The 19,729-nt window shown below is 40.4% G+C and overlaps 1 protein-coding gene across 1 annotated transcript; it reads left to right on the forward strand.

The window, feature by feature from the left end:
* Nucleotides 1-1,922: 1,922 nt before the first annotated feature.
* Nucleotides 1,923-16,547, forward strand: LOC137019880 (A-type potassium channel modulatory protein KCNIP2). Its single transcript, XM_067385026.1, has 8 exons — nt 1,923-2,037; nt 4,386-4,510; nt 4,697-4,766; nt 13,911-13,981; nt 14,163-14,270; nt 14,358-14,462; nt 15,913-15,975; nt 16,500-16,547. Exons 1-8 carry the CDS (start codon nt 1,923-1,925, stop codon nt 16,545-16,547), a joined length of 705 nt encoding a protein of 234 aa, XP_067241127.1.
* Nucleotides 16,548-19,729: the final 3,182 nt, after the last annotated feature.

Below are 19,729 nucleotides of genomic sequence, written 5' to 3' on the forward strand. Positions count from 1 at the left end.
AGTCAGGGGTTGAACTTCTTTCCATTACATGGACATACACAGTAAAATAAGACTCTTTGAATCGGATTTGTTCAGTGTGGATGAAGAAAATAAGAAAATAATATCTGGGTGAGGGAGAGGAATAGATGAAGGAGGAGAGGAGAAGTTGGATCAGGACAAGTGAGAAGAAGAGGTAGAGGAGAGGAGGAAGAACGTGTGCTGGATTGAGCATCTCTGTTTTTTTCACTTACACGTGGAACCTATGAAAGCTTATTTCTGCCATGCGTAGAAAATAAAAAAGGTAATTATGTCTTTTTATCTCACATTTCTGACTTTTTAAACTCAATTCCTATAGTTTATATCTCACAAAAAAAGTCAGAAGATGTAAACTCACAATTGCAAAATAATAAATAAATAAATAGAATTGTGAGATAAAAAGTCACAATTACCTTTTATACTTTTTATTATTCTGTGGTGGAAAAAAGCTTCAACAGTAACCAAAGGCCATGTATGTTGGATTTGTTGTTGATCAATGGCAGCAATTTCATGTTTTCATTTCAGTAAAAGCTTCATGTAAAGCTTTTACTACAATGTTTCCACTACCATTGTTCCATATATGCAGAATATGTGGACTGCGTAGGGCACTATACCAAGTGGACACCATCCCATCGTCTATGGGCAACATCAACACCACACACCCACCCCAGAAAGAGATTTCAACCAAGGGGTCACTGAAGTTCAGCATAGCGGACTCATCTGACCAGTGTCTGCCCTGAGCAATTCTGCTACTTTCCTCTTCTTCTCTTTTTCTACTGCACATTCTATAAAATAATGACTCTCTTCTGTTGGCAAGAACATTCAACACTCAACCAAACATGAAGAAAGGCTTACATGCATTATACTATTACTGTAGTAAAAGGAAACTGAATTATCAAAACAATGGATTTCATATTTTCTTCAGTTGAACTGAAACATGACAGTAATGCAGTTTTCATAATGCCATCAACTTTTAGTATTTTGACAGTCATTGCTTTGATTGACTATGTTCATGTTGGATAGAAAACTAGTGCTGTGTTTTGACAGAACGACTCGATTTGAATCAGGTTAGCTGTGTTTTGATAGAGTTAGTTTGTTTTGAAAAAGCCTTTTAGCATTTTGAAATGTGGAGTTTGTGTTTATATAACAAAATATGGTTTTGGGCAGAAAATGAACTATTTGGCTAACAGTGTGATGTTTGTGTGATGTTTGTGTGTTGCTGTGTTAAGAGTTTAGAAAAAGTACTTTATGTATTGCTAAACGCTTGTTAGCAATGGAAAAAAACTGTAATACATGACTGACAAGTGTATTCTGCTGCTGTGTGAATGTGGTCACAAACACACACACACACACACACACACTATGAACACAATAGAGCTGTATTTATGTTGATTTTCTGAATTGGTGTGTGTTCATTTGTCTACTTTTGTTTGTGTTGTAGAAAAACACACAGCCTTTGGTCAATGTTGTAGATGAAAATGTTATTGTTGATATTGTTAAGGCCGCAGAATCACACTGAACACTGTTTTATTGGGTTCTTTTCATTGATTTTTGTTCATTTTTCTTAGAAAATATTCATACAAAGTACCATAAAAAGACTTATTTTGTTGCCTGCTGCTGGTTTTGAGGATTTCCCAGTGGATCTAGACCGTGTTTACACATAATCAGAAGGAGAAAAAGAGCCTACAATAACTGCCCACATGGCCAGTGTATTTTGTCATCCAGTGTGACTGTGAAAACAAGCCATTCCAAAACAAGCCAATGAATTACTTATGCAGGCTTTTGTTTCTCCGTAAACTGTCATGAAAGAGCGATGGAAAGCGGTCAGAGTGTGGGTGTGTTTGTGGAGGGGAGGTCGCTCAAACCTCACACACACACACATAAACACACACTTATAGTAAGGCAGCATGTCACAGGCACACGGATTCCTAAAACAACTGCTGCCAGCTGATGAAACGGGTGGACTCTATGTCTTGATGCTGCTGTCCTTCTTCCCGCTGTACTGCTGGTTCCGTAAAGGAGGTGAGTGTCTGACGTGCTTTTAATGTATCTAGAGAGGACAGTGGAAAGTAGGGATAATGGGAACGGGACACGACCCAGGCCATCTCGAGCCACATCCCCATGAATGTCGTGCAGTCCACTGTGCTCCAGCTCTGATATTAATCATGTTTTTCACATATCAGTGTGGTTCTTTTGGAAATAAATCCTAAGATATTAAATAATTTGCTTTATAAATGCACAAAAGTTTTAAGCCTATGTTTGTTCTCTGTACATCACAGGCCAAAAGTTTGGAATAATTACTATTTTTTAATGCTTTTAAGAGTCTGTTCTGCTCACCAAGGCTGCATTCATTTGATATAGCCATTTTCTCTGTGAATATATAGTAAAGTGTAATTTATTCCTGTGATCAAAGCTGAATTTACAGCATCATTACTCCAGTCTTCAGTGTCACATGATCCTTCAGAAATCATTCTGATATGATGATTTGATGCTCAAGAAACATTTATGACTATTATCAGTGTTGAAAACAGTTTCTGCTTCAGATTTATGTGGAAACTGTGATACACTACCATTCAAATGATTGGGGTCAGTAAGATTTAAAAAAATAAATAAATAAATTATTCATCAAGGACGCATTAAACTGATCAAACATGACAGTAAAAACATTTTTAATGTTACAAATTATTTCAATTTTAAATAAATTCTGTTCTTTAGAAATTTTTATTCATCCAATCCTGAAAAAAATGTGTCAATGTCAATGTATAATTTTTTTCTGCAAAAATATGAAGCAAAGCAAAAACTTTTCAACGCTGATGATAATAATAAGTCAACTGAAACATAAAAGTTTATTTATTAGAGCCTAAGCACTGAACGTTTTGCCATGGCATAAACAAAATGGGGTGTTTCTCATAATTCTGCATGCACTGAGTGATTTAGATCAAACTTGAGCTGTACGTTTGGCCACATGGACTGATCACATGGATGTGACTATTGGATGTGTCACAGTCACAGAACCACCAACTGGCAGCAGAGAGGCCTTGAAATCCTCTTATATTTACCCAAATCACTTCAAACTTGGTCAGAATAATGTCAAGACATGAATGATGTAAAACCGCCAAAGGATTCTTGATATCTTGAATAGTGTTGCCACAGGTGTTTTTGAGGCTACAGTCACCAAACTTGGTACATATATTGTTTTCATCAAGTTGGACCATTTTTGGATTCTTTAAAAAAAAAAGCAGACTTTGTGTTTTTTAATATTCATGCAATTCTCACCAAACTTGGTAAAGATGATCCCAAGACATTGAAGATGCTAAATTGTGAATAGATTTTTGATGAATTCAATGGTGTTGCCATGGCGAGGGATGAAATTAATGACAAAAATGGGAAACTGGAAGAGTCTCATTATAGTGCATTTTCAGATTTAGATGTGTTGTTGTATGTTTGCTGATCACATGAATGTGGCTATTCTGGTTCACAATCATAACGCCACCAACCAGCAGCAGGTAATGCGTGTCACTTATAAGAGGGTTTGAAATCGTTCTCTTATATTTACCTAAATCACTTCAAACTTGGTCAGAATAATATCAAGACACGGCTGATGTAAAACTGCCAAAGGATTCTTCACATCTTAAATAGTCTTGCATTAACATGCAATTTTCATGATCCTTCTTATTTTGTTAAAATTATAAACATTTTTGCAGATTGTGCAAGGGGTTTGTAAACTTTTGAGCTCAACTTTACATTGTTTTCATCAAGCTTGACAATTTTCAGAATTACAGTCAGTTCTGAACAACAGGAAGCCGGCCAATTTAGAATTAAATGTGAAAATTGCATGCTGTTTTCTTTTATTTCTCCAAAGAGATTCATGCAATTATCATTAAACTTGGTAAAGATGATCCAGAAACACTGAAGATGCAGATTTTTGATATCTTCAACGGTATTGCTATGGCGAGGGATTAAATTAATGACAAAAATGGAAACTGGAGTCTCATATCTTCTAAGTGCATTGTCTGATTTAGAGCCAGTTGGTGTCGTTTGTTTGCTGATGAGGGCTGAACACATGAATGCTGCTATTGTGATTCACAGTCATAGCGCCACCAGCTGGCAGTGGGAAGTGTGGCATCAGAGTCTAAAATGATTACTGTAGTTATGTTTTATATGTTAATTAATTTGCAGCAAATATTGCATACTTTGAAAGAAAGTTTGATTTGTTACTTAAGTGTTATGTACTAGACTATAAGAAACTTTACTTCACCTCGGATTAACCAATTGTCACCATTAACTTTCTTCATAACATTTTCTCTAAAACAGATGAGAAAATTAACATCCATTTATTTCTGTTTAATGAGATGTTGTTTCTCTTACAGAGAGCAGTGAGGAAGAGTTTCAAATTTCCTTCGTTTGCCATCGACCTGAAGGTCTGCAAATACTAGAGGAACAGACCAAATTCAGCAAGAGAGAGCTGCAGTTCCTCTACAGGGCCTTCAAAAATGTAAATGTTCCTCTACTAAAATAACATAAGGTGGAACGCCAGTAGATGAGCTGGGCGTATCACCATCATGTGGCACAAATAATTGGTCTACGAATGGTCTACATTTTGAATTTTTCCCAGAATGACGTTTAATTCATTATATATTGTATTATGTTGAAGGATTTCTGTGTTCGTTGTGTGTTTCAGGAATGTCCCAGTGGAGTGGTGGATGAGGACGTGTTTAAACTCATTTACTCTCAGTTCTTCCCACAGGGAGGTCAGACAGCATTACTCCAACATACCTTCCAATTATATCACTATATATTCATATTTTTAATAATATAGTGTTAATATTTTTTATTTCAATTAATCACAAACCCGATTTCAAAAAAGTTGGGACACTGTACAAATTGTGAATAAATAGGAATGCAATAATTTACAAATCTAATAAACTTATGTTTTATTCACAATAGAATATAGATAACATATCAAATCTTGAAAGGGAGACATTTTGAAATGTCATGCCAAATATTGGCTCATTTTGGATTTCATGAGAGCTACACATTCCAAAAAAGTTGGGACAGGTAGCAATAAGAGGCCGGAAAAGTTAAATGTACATATAAGGAACAGCTGGAGGACCAATTTGCAACTTATTAGGTCAATTGGCAACATGATTGGGTATAAAAAGAGCCTCTCAGAGTGGCAGTGTCTCTCAGAAGTCAAGATGGGCAGAGGATCACCAATTCCCCCAATGCTGCGGCCAAAAATAGTGGAGCAATATCAGAAAGGAGTTTCTCTGAGAAAAATTGCAAAGAGTTTGAAGTTATCATCATCTACAGTGCATAATATCATCCAAAGATTCAGAGAATCTGGAACAATCTCTGTGCGTAAGGGTCAAGCCCGGAAAACCATACTGGATGCCCGTGATCTTCGGCCCTTAGACGGCACTGCATCACATACAGGAATGCTGCTGTAATGGAAATCACAACATGGGCTCAGGAATACTTCCAGAAAACATTGTCGGTGAACACAATCCACCGTGTCATTCGCCGTTGCCGGCTAAAACTCTATAGGTCAAAAAAGAAGCCATATCTAAACATGATCCAGAAGCGCAGGCGTTTTCTTTGGGCCAAGGCTCATTTAAAATGGACTGTGGCAAAGTGGAAAACTGTTCTGTGGTCAGACGAATCAAAATTTGAATTTCTTTTTGGAAAACTGGGATGCCATGTCATCCGGACTAAAGAGGACAAGGACAACCCAAGTTGTTATCAGCGCTCAGTTCAGAAGCCTGCATCTCTGATGGTATGGGGTTGCATGAGTGCGTGTGGCATGGGCAGCTTACACATCTGGAAAGGCACCATCAATACTGAAAGGTAAATCCAAGTTCTAGAACAACATATGCTCCCATCCAGACGTCGTCTATTCTGTCCCAGATGCGTGTTTCATCTACGCAAAACTGACAGATAGCTAACAGGAGTCAGAAAAGGTCAGACGCGGGAGTAAAGTTGAGGGTTTTTACTGTTATGTTCTTTCCTCTTCTTTCTCTTTTTTGTAAAACTGAAACATACAAAGATTACAAATGTCTTGTTACAGAATGTTCACGAATAAACATGAATGAATTTACAGCATTTACAATGTTCTCTGAACGCACAACTGGCTGCATTCAACTTCGCTTAGTATTATTGTTGTTCGTGAATTACCATCGTTAGAGAATAGTTCAATTTAAACTCAAACTTATTAATTACAAATATATACACATATTAAAAGAAAGGTAACAACTTACAGGCAAAGCCTTTCCAAGGCACAAAACGTAAAGGAAACAGAGAGCCAACCGCACGGAAAGAATCTGGAACACTGCGACTATTTCCTGGTTAACCTCTAACCCAAGAGTCACATGACCTAAACCAACCACTAAGAAAACAGCTCACAGTCATCAATTTTCTTTGTTGTTACACCAAACTGCCACAAGATGGTGCTAAGAAATAACAAATAAATGTATGCCATGACACTCCCCGCCTGGTATTGTTTCGATACCACTATATAACCAATTGAGATAAAGGGAATGTTCATATAAACCTCACAAAATATCAGTCCTCTGTTTCTGATATAGGTCTGAGGAATGTCTTGATTGTCCCATTCCTTGCAACTCTTAGTTCAACTGTTCTCACTTTTCCATCACTGCTGGTGAAAATCTTTGTTACAAGAGCCATAGGCCATTCATTGCGCTTGGCTTGAGCATCCTTAAGAAGGACCACATCGCCTTCTCTTAGATTTCGTCGTTCCCTTTGCCATTTGCTTCGGCTTTGAAGCGTTGTGAGGTATTCACGCCTCCATCTACTCCAGAAATTGTTGGCAAGATGCTGTACCCGTCTCCATTGCTGTCTGTGGAGATTGGTTTCCTTGAAGTCACCTGGAGGTGAGAGGACTGAATGACCCTTTTGAGTTAGGAGCATGGCTGGCGTCAACAAGAAAGGTGAGTCTGGGTCTAAAGAAATAGGAACAAGAGGTCTTGAATTGACAATTCCTACAACCTCTGCCATCAGAGTAGACAACACTTCATGTGTCAAGCAGGAAGGACTGATTTGCTGGAGCATGGAATCCAGTATGCGCCTGGAGACTCCTATCATCCGCTCCCAGGCTCCTCCCATGTGGGATGCGTGAGGTGGATTGAAGACCCATGAACAACCTTCTCCACCCAGATACCTCTTCACACTAGGCTGTTGAGAATCGGTTAGCACAATTTCCAGCTCCTTACAGGCACCTACAAAATTGGTCCCACAGTCCGAACGAATTTGTTTTGCAGGCCCTCGCAGAGCAAAAAACCTTCTCAAGGCATTTATAAAGGTGGATGAATCCATGCAATCAATCAACTCGATGTGTATGGCACGAGTACTCATACAAGTGAAAAGAACAGCCCATCTTTTGCTTTGTGCCTGTCCTCCTCGTGTGCGTCTCGCGACTACTGTCCAGGGTCCAAAAACATCAAGCCCAACATAGGTGAAAGGGGGTTCAGTGCTCAGACGATCGACGGGTAAGTCCGCCATCTTCTGCTCAGTTACCTTCCCACGAAGCTTGTTACACATGACACACTTGTGTAGAATGCTGTTGATAAGTTTCTTGACTCCAACGATCCAATACCCTGCATTGCGGATAGCGGATTCAGTGAATACACGACCCTGATGCTTGACTCGATCATGGTAAAGCTCCACCAGAAGTTTTGCAGCATGACTGCGTCCTGGAATGATCAAAGGAAACTTCTCTTTGAGATCCAGAATTGCATTCTTCAGCCGACCTCCTATCCTGAGAAGGCCTCTGCTATCTATTTAAGGGTTCAGTTTTCTCAGAGCACTGTACCTGGGAATGTCATTTCCTTTGGTAATGCAGGTAAGCTCTTCTTGGTAAGCTTTCCTCTGCACACTCTTGATTATGACTTCCTCTGCTTGCAGCAACTCCTTCGCTGTACGAGGCTTAGCACAATAATGCCATGATCTGCAGGTTCTTTCTGTATCATCAGACGACTTGTAAGTCTGAGCAACATGTATGAGAGAAGCTATGGCTCTGACTAATGATCTCCAAGAAGAGAATCGCTCGAATCGTTGACATTCAAGATGAGAATCATCAGTAGATAGGGTAGTAACAAGAGGACGGACGTCCACATCCAACTCTGGCCTGATGAGGTCGAATTCCTCCTCCAGTGGCAGATTCTGATGCACTTGCAACAGGAAGGTGGGTCCTGTAAGCCAGGTAGTTGTGCTCAACAGTGCTGCTGAAACAGAGCGGGTGGCATGGTCTCCAGGGTTATGCTTTGTAGAGATATAGTGCCATTGTGTTGGGCTTGACACTTTGCGGATACGTTGCACTCTGTTGGCTACATATATGTAGAAGCGTCTTGTCTGGTTATATATGTATCCCAGGACAACTCTGCTATCCGTGTAAAACTCCACAGCATTTAAAGAGAAGTCCAGCTCATTTATGATTATCTCTGCTAACTCTGCAGCTAGAACCGCAGCTCCTAATTCCAGTCTGGGAATTGTATGAGCAACTTGTGGAGCCAACTTCGCCTTCCCTAGGACAAACCCAGTGTGACATGCTCCTTCTTCATCAATTACACGAAGATATGCTACTGCTGCAATCGCTCTGACAGAAGCATCTGAGAAAATATGAAGTTCCTTTCTCAGAGCTGTAGAGAGGCTAGTATGTACATACGGTCTGGGAATCTCCAGCAGTTTGAGATCTCCTAGGGATTTCCTCCATGCATTCCATGCTTCTTCCTTATCTTCAGGGAGAGGAGAGTCCCAGTCAAAAGCCTCACCTGAGAGTTCTCGTAATAGGAATTTCCCTTCAATGATGATAGGGGCAACGAACCCAAGTGGGTCGAAGAGACTGTTGACAGTAGCAAGTATCCCTCTGCGAGTAAAGGGCTTCTTGATGTCTGTTACATGAAAGGTGAATATGTCTCTCTTCACATCCCAACTAAGTCCGAGACTACGTTGGATAGGAGTTGGGTCGTCTTCCAAGTTGAGATCCTTAAGTCCCTTTGCATGATCTTCGATTGGGAATTACTTCCTTGCTATTAGAAGCGAACTTATGCAGTCTCAAATTCGAAGTGGCCAGCATCTCCTTTGTTCTTGTCAACAGGTCGATTGCTTCCGCAGCTGCGGGTGTTGACAAAAGTCCATCATCGACATAGAATTCTCTCTCTACAAAATGTTTGGCGTCTGAACCATACTCCTTCACATCATAAGCCGCTGCTCGTCGAAGACCGTAAATGGCTACAGCAGGAGATGGACTATTTCCGAAAACGTGCACCCTCATTCGATATTCGATGATCTCTTTGCTGGTGTCATTTTCCTTGAACCAAAGGAAACGAAGGAAGTCTCTATCTTCCTTTTTCACAATGAAGCTGTGAAACATCTGCTCGATGTCCGCAGTTACAGCTACCAGCTCCCTTCTGAAACGCAATAAGACTCCTAAGAGGCTATTATTTAAGTCTGGGCCAGAGAGAAGAACATCGTTCAAGGAGATGCCCTGTTTTTGCGCACTAGAGTCGAAGACAACTCTGATCTGACCAGGCTTCTGTGGGTGGTACACCCCAAAGATAGGTAAATACCAACATTCCTGGCCTTCTTGAAGAGGAGGGGCTACCTCGGCATGGTCACGATCAAAGATGTTCTGCATGAAGGCAACAAAATGAGACTTCATCTCAGGCTTTTTTTCCAGTGTGCGCAGAAGAGAGGATAGGCGTGTTAATGCCTGGTCTCTATTATTAGGGAGTCGTTGGCGAGGTGTTCTGAATGGGAGTGGTGCGACCCAGCTATTGCTCTCATCCATGAACATCTCGCTATCCATGATGTCAAGAAAGCGCCTGTCTTCAATGGACAATCTGACTTTGTTATCATCCTTTGACCTCTCGAAGATGGTATCCCCTATTACGTAGTCATCAAAGATGAAGGTGTCACGTGCCAAAGATACCTCAGGCAGAGGCTTGATGTCAAACTTCTCCTTGACGCTAAGCTTGTTAGGACATGGAGGGAGTAGAGAAGGACGTCCATTATCAAGTACATGGGTGCGGTAAGTACTAAGTGCTGCAGACCTGTGTACAGATCCTAAGCAGACGTCTCCTACTATGACCCAGCCTAGGTCTAGTCTTTGCGCATAGGGTGCATTATTAGGTCCATTACGCTGCTCCCGTACTTTATGAACCTGAAGGATGTCACGACCCAAAAGAAGAAGAATTTGGGCTTCTGGATCCAAAGGAGGAATGCAATGAGCAATGGGCTTTAGGTGAGTGTGCCAGCGTGCTGCGTCAGGAGTCGGTATCTCTGCCCTGTCATCCGGCATATTATTGCATTCGATCAAAGTTGGCAATTTCACCTTTGTCGCTCCATCCTGTGGCTCTCCTCCCTGCCATCTCTGTCACACCTGCACAGGTACGTAAAGTGTATGTAGAGCTCTCTCCTTTGACATGCAACAAATCGAAGAACTTGGTTCTAGCGAGCGATCTATTGCTGTGGTCGTCCAAGATCACATAAAGCTTGATCACTTCTTCTGGGCGGCCTGCTGGGTAAACCTTAGCCAAGCAAATCTTAGAGCAGGACCTTGAATTTTTGCCATAGCCACAAACCTCCGTACATTTGGAAGTGACAACAGGTTGAGGTCTGTCTATTTCTCCCTCCCCGCCATGCTCAGATAAAGTTAAAGGCAGCGGTCCTGGGTGAAGTGCTGCAACATGAGCATCACTGCTACATTCCTTACATTTAATAGCTACTTTACAGTCCCTAGCCAGATGAGTGGTAGTAGCACAGCACCTGTAACAAACCCCTTTCTCCTTTAGGAAAGTCTTGCGCTCATCTAAAGGTTTGCTCCTAAAACCTCTGCAACGTTTGAGAGGGTGGGGCTTTTTATGAATTGGGCAAGTCTTATCCACATCATCCAACTCACAGTTTGAGCTGCTTGTCTGACTCGCAGTACCTGATGAAACTTCTGTCTTGTGAGAATAGACTGGACCTTTCACTTGCCTCTTGACTGGCTGCTCCATTTTCAACACACTATTGATTCCAGAAGCCAGAGCAAAACTCGGATCGTTGCGTGTTCGAGCCTCTCTGCATATGAAATCACAAAAGAATGAGAATGGAGGAAAGGCAACTTGATGTACAGTTTTGTACTGAGAACCTTGAGCCATCCACTTCTCTTGAAGACTGTAAGGTAACTTATCTACGATGGGGGATACACCTTGTGCGGTGTCAAGATAAGTAAGTCCGGGTAGGTAGCCTTCGTGTTTCGCAGACTCCACTTCCTGTAAAAGATCTCCGAGCTCTCTAAGCTTTTTGGCATCCTTGTTGCTGATCTTTGGAAAGCTGTCGATCCTGTCAAAGAGGGATTTCTCAATAATCTCTGAAGAGCCATAGCAATCTTCCAAGCGCTCCCAAGCCTTTCTTAAGCCTGTGTCTGGATTACCTGTATGCACAGCTCTGATCCTTCGTACATAATGCGAAGACTGTTCTCCCAGCCATTTCGAGAGAAGGTCTAACTGTTCAGTGGCTGACAGGTGCAAACCTTCAATTGCGTTGGCAAAAGATGACTTCCACGCCCAATAATTCTCAGGACGATCATCAAACTTGAAGAGACCCGAGTTAATAAGCTCTCTGCGCGCTAAGTATCTGGCGATCTCACTCACATTAGCGTCATTGTTGAATGATGGCTGTGGTGTTGTCTTACATGGTGAGGAGGTGAATGGCAGTGCTTGGAATTTATGGCTAGGAGTTTGCAATGACCTCTGAGGCTGCTGCGTTATACTCTCAGTATCAGGTTTATTGTAGGAATCACTTACATCCCAAGCAGTAAAGCGCTGCTGTCTTTGGGGTGTTTCAGGCTTCAACACATGAACAATGGGCTCTAGAGGTGATTGGTATGGTTCGTCTCCAACAGGTGGTGATAACTCAAGTTGAGACTGATGCATGACGTAATCACGAGTGCGATCAGAAATCTCTCTCACATCAGAAATCTTTTCTCCGAGCTCACTTTCTGCTGCTGCCTCCAGCACCTTTGTCTCAGCGAGGGCTGCTGCCACCTCACTCTCATGCTTTAGCGCTGATAGAGATGCTTCCATGCGAGCCTCCGTCACTTTCAATTGAGCCTTTTCAATCAAGATCTCAGATTCTTTTTTAAGGAATTCAGCCTTGGCCCGTGTAGCTTCCAACTTGGCACGAGGCTTGGCAGCAGAAATGCTAGCTGATGAGCTTCTAGATCTATTAGTCGAAGCAGAGGCTATAGATCTTGTTTCTAATGCTTGGCTTTGCTCTGTAGCTTCCTCAATCTCCGTAACTTTCTCCGCCATCATGTATTGCTGATTCTGTCTAGGAGTGCAAGATGTGATTTTCAACGAAGAATAATGGAATTAGAGCTTGCTTTCCTTGAAATGTTGTGCCCTCTGTACGGATGCCTTTTTACTATTCTGTCCCAGATGCGTGTTTCATCTACGCAAAACTGACAGATAGCTAACAGGAGTCAGAAAAGGTCAGACGCGGGAGTAAAGTTGAGGGTTTTTACTGTTATGTTCTTTCCTCTTCTTTCTCTTTTTTGTAAAACTGAAACATACAAAGATTACAAATGTCTTGTTACAGAATGTTCACGAATAAACATGAATGAATTTACAGCATTTACAATGTTCTCTGAACGCACAACTGGCTGCATTCAACTTCGCTTAGTATTATTGTTGTTCGTGAATTACCATCGTTAGAGAATAGTTCAATTTAAACTCAAACTTATTAATTACAAATATATACACATATTAAAAGAAAGGTAACAACTTACAGGCAAAGGCACAAAACGTAAAGGAAACAGAGAGCCAACCGCATGGAAAGAATCTGGAACACTGCGACTATTTCCTGGTTAACCTCTAACCCAAGAGTCACATGACCTAAACCAACCACTAAGAAAACAGCTCACAGTCATCAATTTTCTTTGTTGTTACACCAAACTGCCACAAGATGGTGCTAAGAAATAACAAATAAATGTATGCCATGACATCGTCTCTTTCAGGGAAGACCTTGTATTTTCCAACATGACAATGCCAGACCACATACTGCATCAATTACAACATCATGGCTGCGTAGAAGAAGGATCCGGGTACTGAAATGGGCAGCCTGCAGTCCAGATCTTTCACCCATAGAAAACATTTGGCGCATCATAAAGAGGAAGATGCGACAAAGAAGACCTAAGACAGTTGAGCAACTAGAAGCCTGTATTAGACAAGAATGGGACAACATTCCTATTCCTAAACTTGAGCAACTTGTCTCCTCAGTCCCCAGACGTTTGCAGACTGTTATAAAAAGAAGAGGGGATGCCACACAGTGGTAAACATGGCCTTGTCCCAACTTTTTTGAGATGTGTTGATGCCATGCATTATATCAGTTTAAACATTTGATCTATGTTGTCATCTATGTTGTATTCTGAATAAAATATTGAATTTTGAAACCGTTTTTATTCACAATTTGTACAGTGTCCCAACTTTTTTTGGAATCGGGTTTGTATAAAAAAGAGATTTAGAAACTGATTTTATGGTCCCCTATAAAATTCTTCTGTCAAATTGTTCAGAAGATTTGGGTTCATAAGTGAACTTCTGTGGCCTATATCTATTAAGTGATTTGGCAAATTAAAATTCTTCTAATAACTTGTCATACTTGAGACTTGTTGACGTCGCTGTGGTTGCAAAGCTTCACTGAATTAGAAATTAGGGTGATGGATTTAACTAGAATTTTTTTTTTTTTTTTTTTTTTTTTTTTCAGCCTTGCCAGTTTTGGTAATTTCCTTCCTTTTCCCAAACTGCTTGGACCCAAATGATAGTCTTGTGATAGAAAACAGATTATTTTTTTTAAAATTCATATTCCTTTCTCTCTCTCTCTCTCTCTCTCTCTCTTAGATTCAAGCAATTATGCACATTTCCTATTCGAGGCATTTGACACTAACAAGAATGGCTGTTTGAGTTTTCAGGTAAGCTCTAGCCTTTTGTTTGAGGAACTGACATGATAATGTGAGCATTTGAGAGCCAGGATTTCTTTTGTTTTCAGTCCTGGTCCTGTTTGTCTTCACACTTGATTCAGATCATCAGCAGAGACTTTATTTATTTTACAGATTTATTTTTTGTCTTCTGTTGTATTTGTTCATTTTACAGGAGTTTGTTGCTGGACTGTCACTCATCCTCAGGGGCTCAATGTATGACCGGCTAAACTGGGCATTTCATTTCTATGACCATGATAAAGATGGATTCATCACAAAAGAGGTTTGTTGATGGGCTCAGCAGCATTCACATGAATATATCGCATTGGTGTAAAAGTATTAGTGTGTGCATGTGGTTTCGGTCTCTCAGGAGATGTTGAATATCATGAAGTCGATTTATGAAATGATGGGGAAGTACGTGTCTCCACCCATTCAGGACGATATTCCCAGAGAACATGTGGATCGCTTCTTTCAGGTGAACTCAAACACACAGGAACTTCATTTCAGTTCTTTCAATTAACATCCTAGACTTTTCACCAATAACCCAGCTAACGGGGAACATTCTCAGAACGTTCTGGCAATGTTCTCTGAAAGTTATGAACGAACGTTCTTCCAGTAACGTTAATAGAAAGTGCGTTCCCAGTTATTTGGTCTTAAATAATGTTCTCAAAACATAAGCACAGAAATGTTATTTATACATCGTTCATGGAACATTTTTTGGAAACTTTTTAGTTGGATACTTGTCTAACATTTTTTAAATGTTACTTGTTTCAGAACATTCAGAAAACATTCAAAAGTAACGTTCAATGTTTGAAGAATGATACAATGGAATGTTTCCTTAATTGTATCAAAACATTCATAGAACATATTTTTGTTAGCTGGGAAGCTGCAAAAGGTGCAAATATTTTCCAGTGGCAAGATCATTCACACACTAACTGCAAAACAAAACTAAACAAAAAAAGTTATCTTGCAATAACATTTGAGTGCATATTGCTTTCAATTTATTAAAATAAAATAAATCATAATAATTTATTGATTTTGTCACGGTCTCTGTCACATTCAGTTTGTTTTGGTTTTCATCCATCACATGTGCTCCTTTGTTCCGTTTTCACAGCTGTATGTCATTTTAGTTAATCATCTGTGTATTTAAGTTTCTGTCTTCCCTCAGTTCATTGTCTGGTCTCATATGCTTTTGTGTTGCGTTGCGTTCCTGCCTGTACCTGTATCTCCCGTTGGATTTCCTAGTAAAGACTTATTTTATCTTTATCTTTGTTGTGTGTTCCTACGCAAGCAACGCGTTACAGATTTATTGATTCAATAAATGGATTTCATGAATTGTTTTCACCTAACCCTTCCAAACCCTTCTGAACTGAAGCAATACATCATTGCATTTCACCATTTCTCTAATCTGAGAACAGCTTGACACTCTGTGCTTCACCATCCCGTGTCTCTACTTTTCTTGCACCCAAACATTTTTGTTTGCCAAAAGTACAGAACGCTGGAAAATGAGCTTCATGTTAGCTACAATTATTGGAAAGAGATACATATAGTGGTTGAAAACTAGAACAAAGGAGGCATGAACAAAACACAGGAAAACTGAACATAACTCTGATATCTATATAAACCTTGATTCAATTTTAAAGAACGATTATATTCTATTCCTCCTATAGACCTGTGTTTAACAGGTTATTTCAATTCTTTCTGGTGATAAAGTACGTTTACAAGCTGTTGAATTCATAAAATGTAAAAAAAAAAGAAAAAAAAAAGAAAAGAAGAAGCTATATAGAACCTTTTCTTCTAAGAGTAAATAAAGCAATTGTAAGATTATGACTTTGATGAAACGCTTTTGTGCTAAAAGCATGAAGGTAAATGTAAGACTTCAAGGCTTGAAGAATGCATCCTGAACTTGATCATTTTTCTTCCAGAAAATGGACAGAAACCGTGATGGAGTGGTCACCATCGAGGAGTTTATTGAGTCATGTCAGAAGGTGAATCTCTATCATTCATTGCTGTTATCTGAATGCAAAACAAACTAATTCAGAGATGAAATATTTCAAGGGAGAATTGCAGAAAGCAGGTTTAACTCAGCATGACATTAATCCTGAGTTCATTAAACAGCAGGCATCTTCTCTTGTACTTATAACTGTATACTGTGGCAAGACAACACTGAACCATGAACAAAATACACACAAAGTAATCAACGGAACCAAGAACAGGTGTAATACTAATGAGTAACTATGGAAACTAACTAGCAAACTGAAACAGGGAACAGAATGAAAATGAAACCAAAAGAATTGTTAATAACATACCCTAAAAATTCCCCCAGTTTTGAGGACTGAAAGCTGAGGTTAACAGCTTATTCCGGGAAAACTTCCCCAGTTTATTTGCTAAATATGTTTTATTATGTTTTAAATATATAAATTTTTTATGCTAAATAATACTAAATCTGTAATATCCCACAGGAAAATGTGACTCTTGCCAATAACTCTTCTTTCTTTTCTGTTCATTTGAGGATGAGAATATCATGCGGTCAATGCGGCTGTTTGACAGCGTCTTTTAGGAGTTTCTGCCCGGCTGTGGATTTCAGAACCACATCCTTCTCTCTCCATAAAGAAGTTATACATTTGTCATATAAAAATATATTTTTTCTTAGAGACACAAAATGTGGACTTCATAGACTAACTTCATTTGTGTGAGCATCTTCCATGAAGACAGAGCCACTAAAGTTTTAAAGAGCAGTGAAATATAATGCTGCTTATATTGAAATTTTAGACTTAATGAAGTTATGGTTTATGTATTCTTACAAAAAATGTTCTTTATTAACATTCATAAGTGTTCAATGTCTCATCTCCTAAATGATTTAAGACAGATGGAGGAGTGTCCAAACCTGTGAAATGGCTCTGTAATGTACAGTACAAACAAAATAATGAATGAATATGTTGAAATTATATGAATTTGGCTCAGTTTCATTTGGTAAATCCATCAGTGTATTGGAGTCTTTCATCACAGATTTTTGCTGTCTTCATTCTGTATTATGCATTACTATAACATTTATGTTGAGTTTTAGCTTCTTATGGAAACATCAGTGTGCAAATATATGTTTTGGTTTTATCTGTATGGTTTATTGTATTTTTTTAGTTCTATTTCATAGTTTCAGACTGACAGAGATGGTTAAACATAGTGGAAAAGTGTCATGCGCTCGTGTATGACACTAAACTCAATTTTTATTTGTAAAGCACTTTAAAAAACATAATAATGGACCAAAGTGCTGTCCATAAATAGTAGATAATTATAAAATTAATTCAAAGTAAAAAACAACCAAACATAATACCAAGAAAATCATGCCATCAGTCGCTCACACTTGACCTAATCAAACTCCAAAAGCTTGATAAAATAAGTAGGTCTTCAAGTTCTTTTTAAAAAAGTCCATGCTTGACGAGGATCTTATGGATAATGGAAGCACATTCCAGAGTGCAGGAGCCGCAACGGAAAAAGTGCGGTCTCCACTACGCCTCAATTGAGACCGAGGGACGGTTAAAAGCATACTCTGAGAGGAGCGCAGCCGACGTTGAGACTGGTAGGGAATTAACAGGTCTTTTAAATACTTTGGAACCTGGTCATGCAATGCTTTATAGACAAACAGTAACACCTTGTATTGTATTCTGTATTTTAAAGGTAACCAAGAGATATCAGTACAGGTGTTATATGATCCAATTTCTGGTATTTGATAAGATTCTCGCTGCAGCATTTTGAACATACTGAAGACGACTAACCAGGGATTCACTTATGCCTAGATAAAGAGCATTACAATAATCCAGCCATGTGGAAATAAAAGGCATGCATAACTGTCTCCAAATATTTATTTGAAATGAAGTAGGCCTAACTTAGTTACTAACTCAGTTACTATTTGTGAGAAGTAACTACTATAACTAATAATTTTTTTAAGTAACTGGTGAAAAAGGTGTGTAAAGCATGGCTATACATTTCAGTTCCTGCAGGTGTAACAGATGTGCATGCAGGAGAGATGAGGCGATTACGGAAATCCACAAACAATAGGGTTTAATGATAATCTAGGAGTATAATACAACGTAGTTCATAAACACAACTTAAACACAGCAGAGAATGGACAGGGAGTGAAGGGAGAGAGTCCATTATAAAGGCAGTGCTGATCCAGGAGTCCAGGTGCAGGTGATACGTCATGATGGGGAGAAGACGAGGGAAGTGAGTGCAGGTGTGGAGACAGGAGGATCATGGGAAATGGTGTCCAGGAGACAAGGGAACTGAGACATTACCTCCCCCGGTAGGCACGACCTCGCGCCGTAGATGGAACAACTGGGAGGGGGGGTGGGCGCCCTGGAAATGGAGGAATGGAGGTCTCCAGGGTGGATCCATGAGCCATGGCGGGTCAGAGGCCGAGGGCGGCCATAGAAGGTCATGGGCCGTGGATGGCCACGGCGGGTCTGGAGACGTGGGCTGCCATGACGGGTCAGTGTCCGTAGGCGGCCATTGCAGGTCAATGTCCGTAAAAACCCCGCCCACATTCTTCCCACCCAGGGGTATTAGCCCCCCCCCTCAAAAAAAATAATTAAGGGGGCTCAGGAGAAACTTAAAGAGCTTGAGGAACGGAGTGGGTTTGGCGGAGACTGGAGCTGGCCTTGTTTAAGGAAACATAATCGTCAGGTTCATCAAAATGGATTGTGCTAACTCTAACCCTAACCCATCACGTCAGGACGTCACGTGGGTCGACCCACTCAGATGTTCAAAGTTCAAAACGTTCCGATAGACGTTCGATCGGTCGGTCGGTCATTCAGACGCTTGGTTTTGGCACAGTGTCCGCGCCATACTGGACTGCAGAATCTGATGAGGCCGCCTCACCCTCACGAAAGGTTTTTGACAGACGTCGGCATGACATCAGAGCAAGGCGGCCCACCCTCGGACACATTTCTAACCGGTATGCATCTTGCAGTGATCACAGGTGATCATAGTTGCCAAGTCTGCTTATAGTATGTGACTTTGGGCTTCTTTTTTGGCAAGTGGCGTTAAAAAAAATCACAGGTCAGGCTTATTTTAAAAAATCTGGTTGCTTGTTAGGAACATACCATAAGCAACTTTGTTTCTTTACATTTATGGCCGCCGTTTTCTCCAATACATTGATTACTCACAGCCGTGTAATAATACAAGCACTGTATTTCATCCTCCCACATCCCACCTCCTTCTCCCCCTCATTGGAGAAAACATCTCGGTTACGTATGTAACCTTAGTTCCCTGAATAGGGAACGAGATTATGGCGACCAGGGTGGGCGAGAGCCGTGAGGGAATGGTGCGAGGCCGGTGGCGCTAGAGATAATGAGCTCCACCTGAGTCCCTCATGTAGGAGCTCCGGAAGCATTAAAGGAGGAGCGACGACGGTGAAGGACATGAGAGGACCAGGCCTGGATATTATTTATGTTTTATTATGTTTGTGTGGCCGGCAGACGTCCGTGAGGGTAAAGTGGGCTCGAGCAGCCAATGGTGAAGGCTGACCAGCTGACTCATAAGCAAGTGAGATGGCCTCAACCACCAACTTGCTAGATGATCAGATTCTATCCACATGGCAGCTCTGTGGACATAAGCATCCAAAGCCCAAACCTGGTACAGCAGATTAAGCTTTTGCTAGTCCGACGTAGTAAATGGAGAGGACAGAAGGCCTGCAGCACAATAAGTCTCACAGTATTAGTGAGGACCTTAGGAATGTATCCTGGT

This window comes from Chanodichthys erythropterus, chromosome 5 (assembly GCF_024489055.1).
Source record: "Chanodichthys erythropterus isolate Z2021 chromosome 5, ASM2448905v1, whole genome shotgun sequence".
Classification (NCBI taxonomy): domain Eukaryota; kingdom Metazoa; phylum Chordata; class Actinopteri; order Cypriniformes; family Xenocyprididae; genus Chanodichthys; species Chanodichthys erythropterus.

Bases quoted from the DNA above. Each gene is read 5' to 3' on its own strand.
- LOC137019880 (XM_067385026.1), top strand. From the start codon at position 1,923: ATGTCACAGGCACACGGATTCCTAAAACAACTGCTGCCAGCTGATGAA. The intron at 2,038-4,385 runs GTGAGTGTCTGA...TTTCTCTTACAG, and splicing joins CTGCTGGTTCCGTAAAGGAG to AGAGCAGTGAGGAAGAGTTT. The intron at 14,271-14,357 runs GTTTGTTGATGG...TCGGTCTCTCAG, and splicing joins ATGGATTCATCACAAAAGAG to GAGATGTTGAATATCATGAA.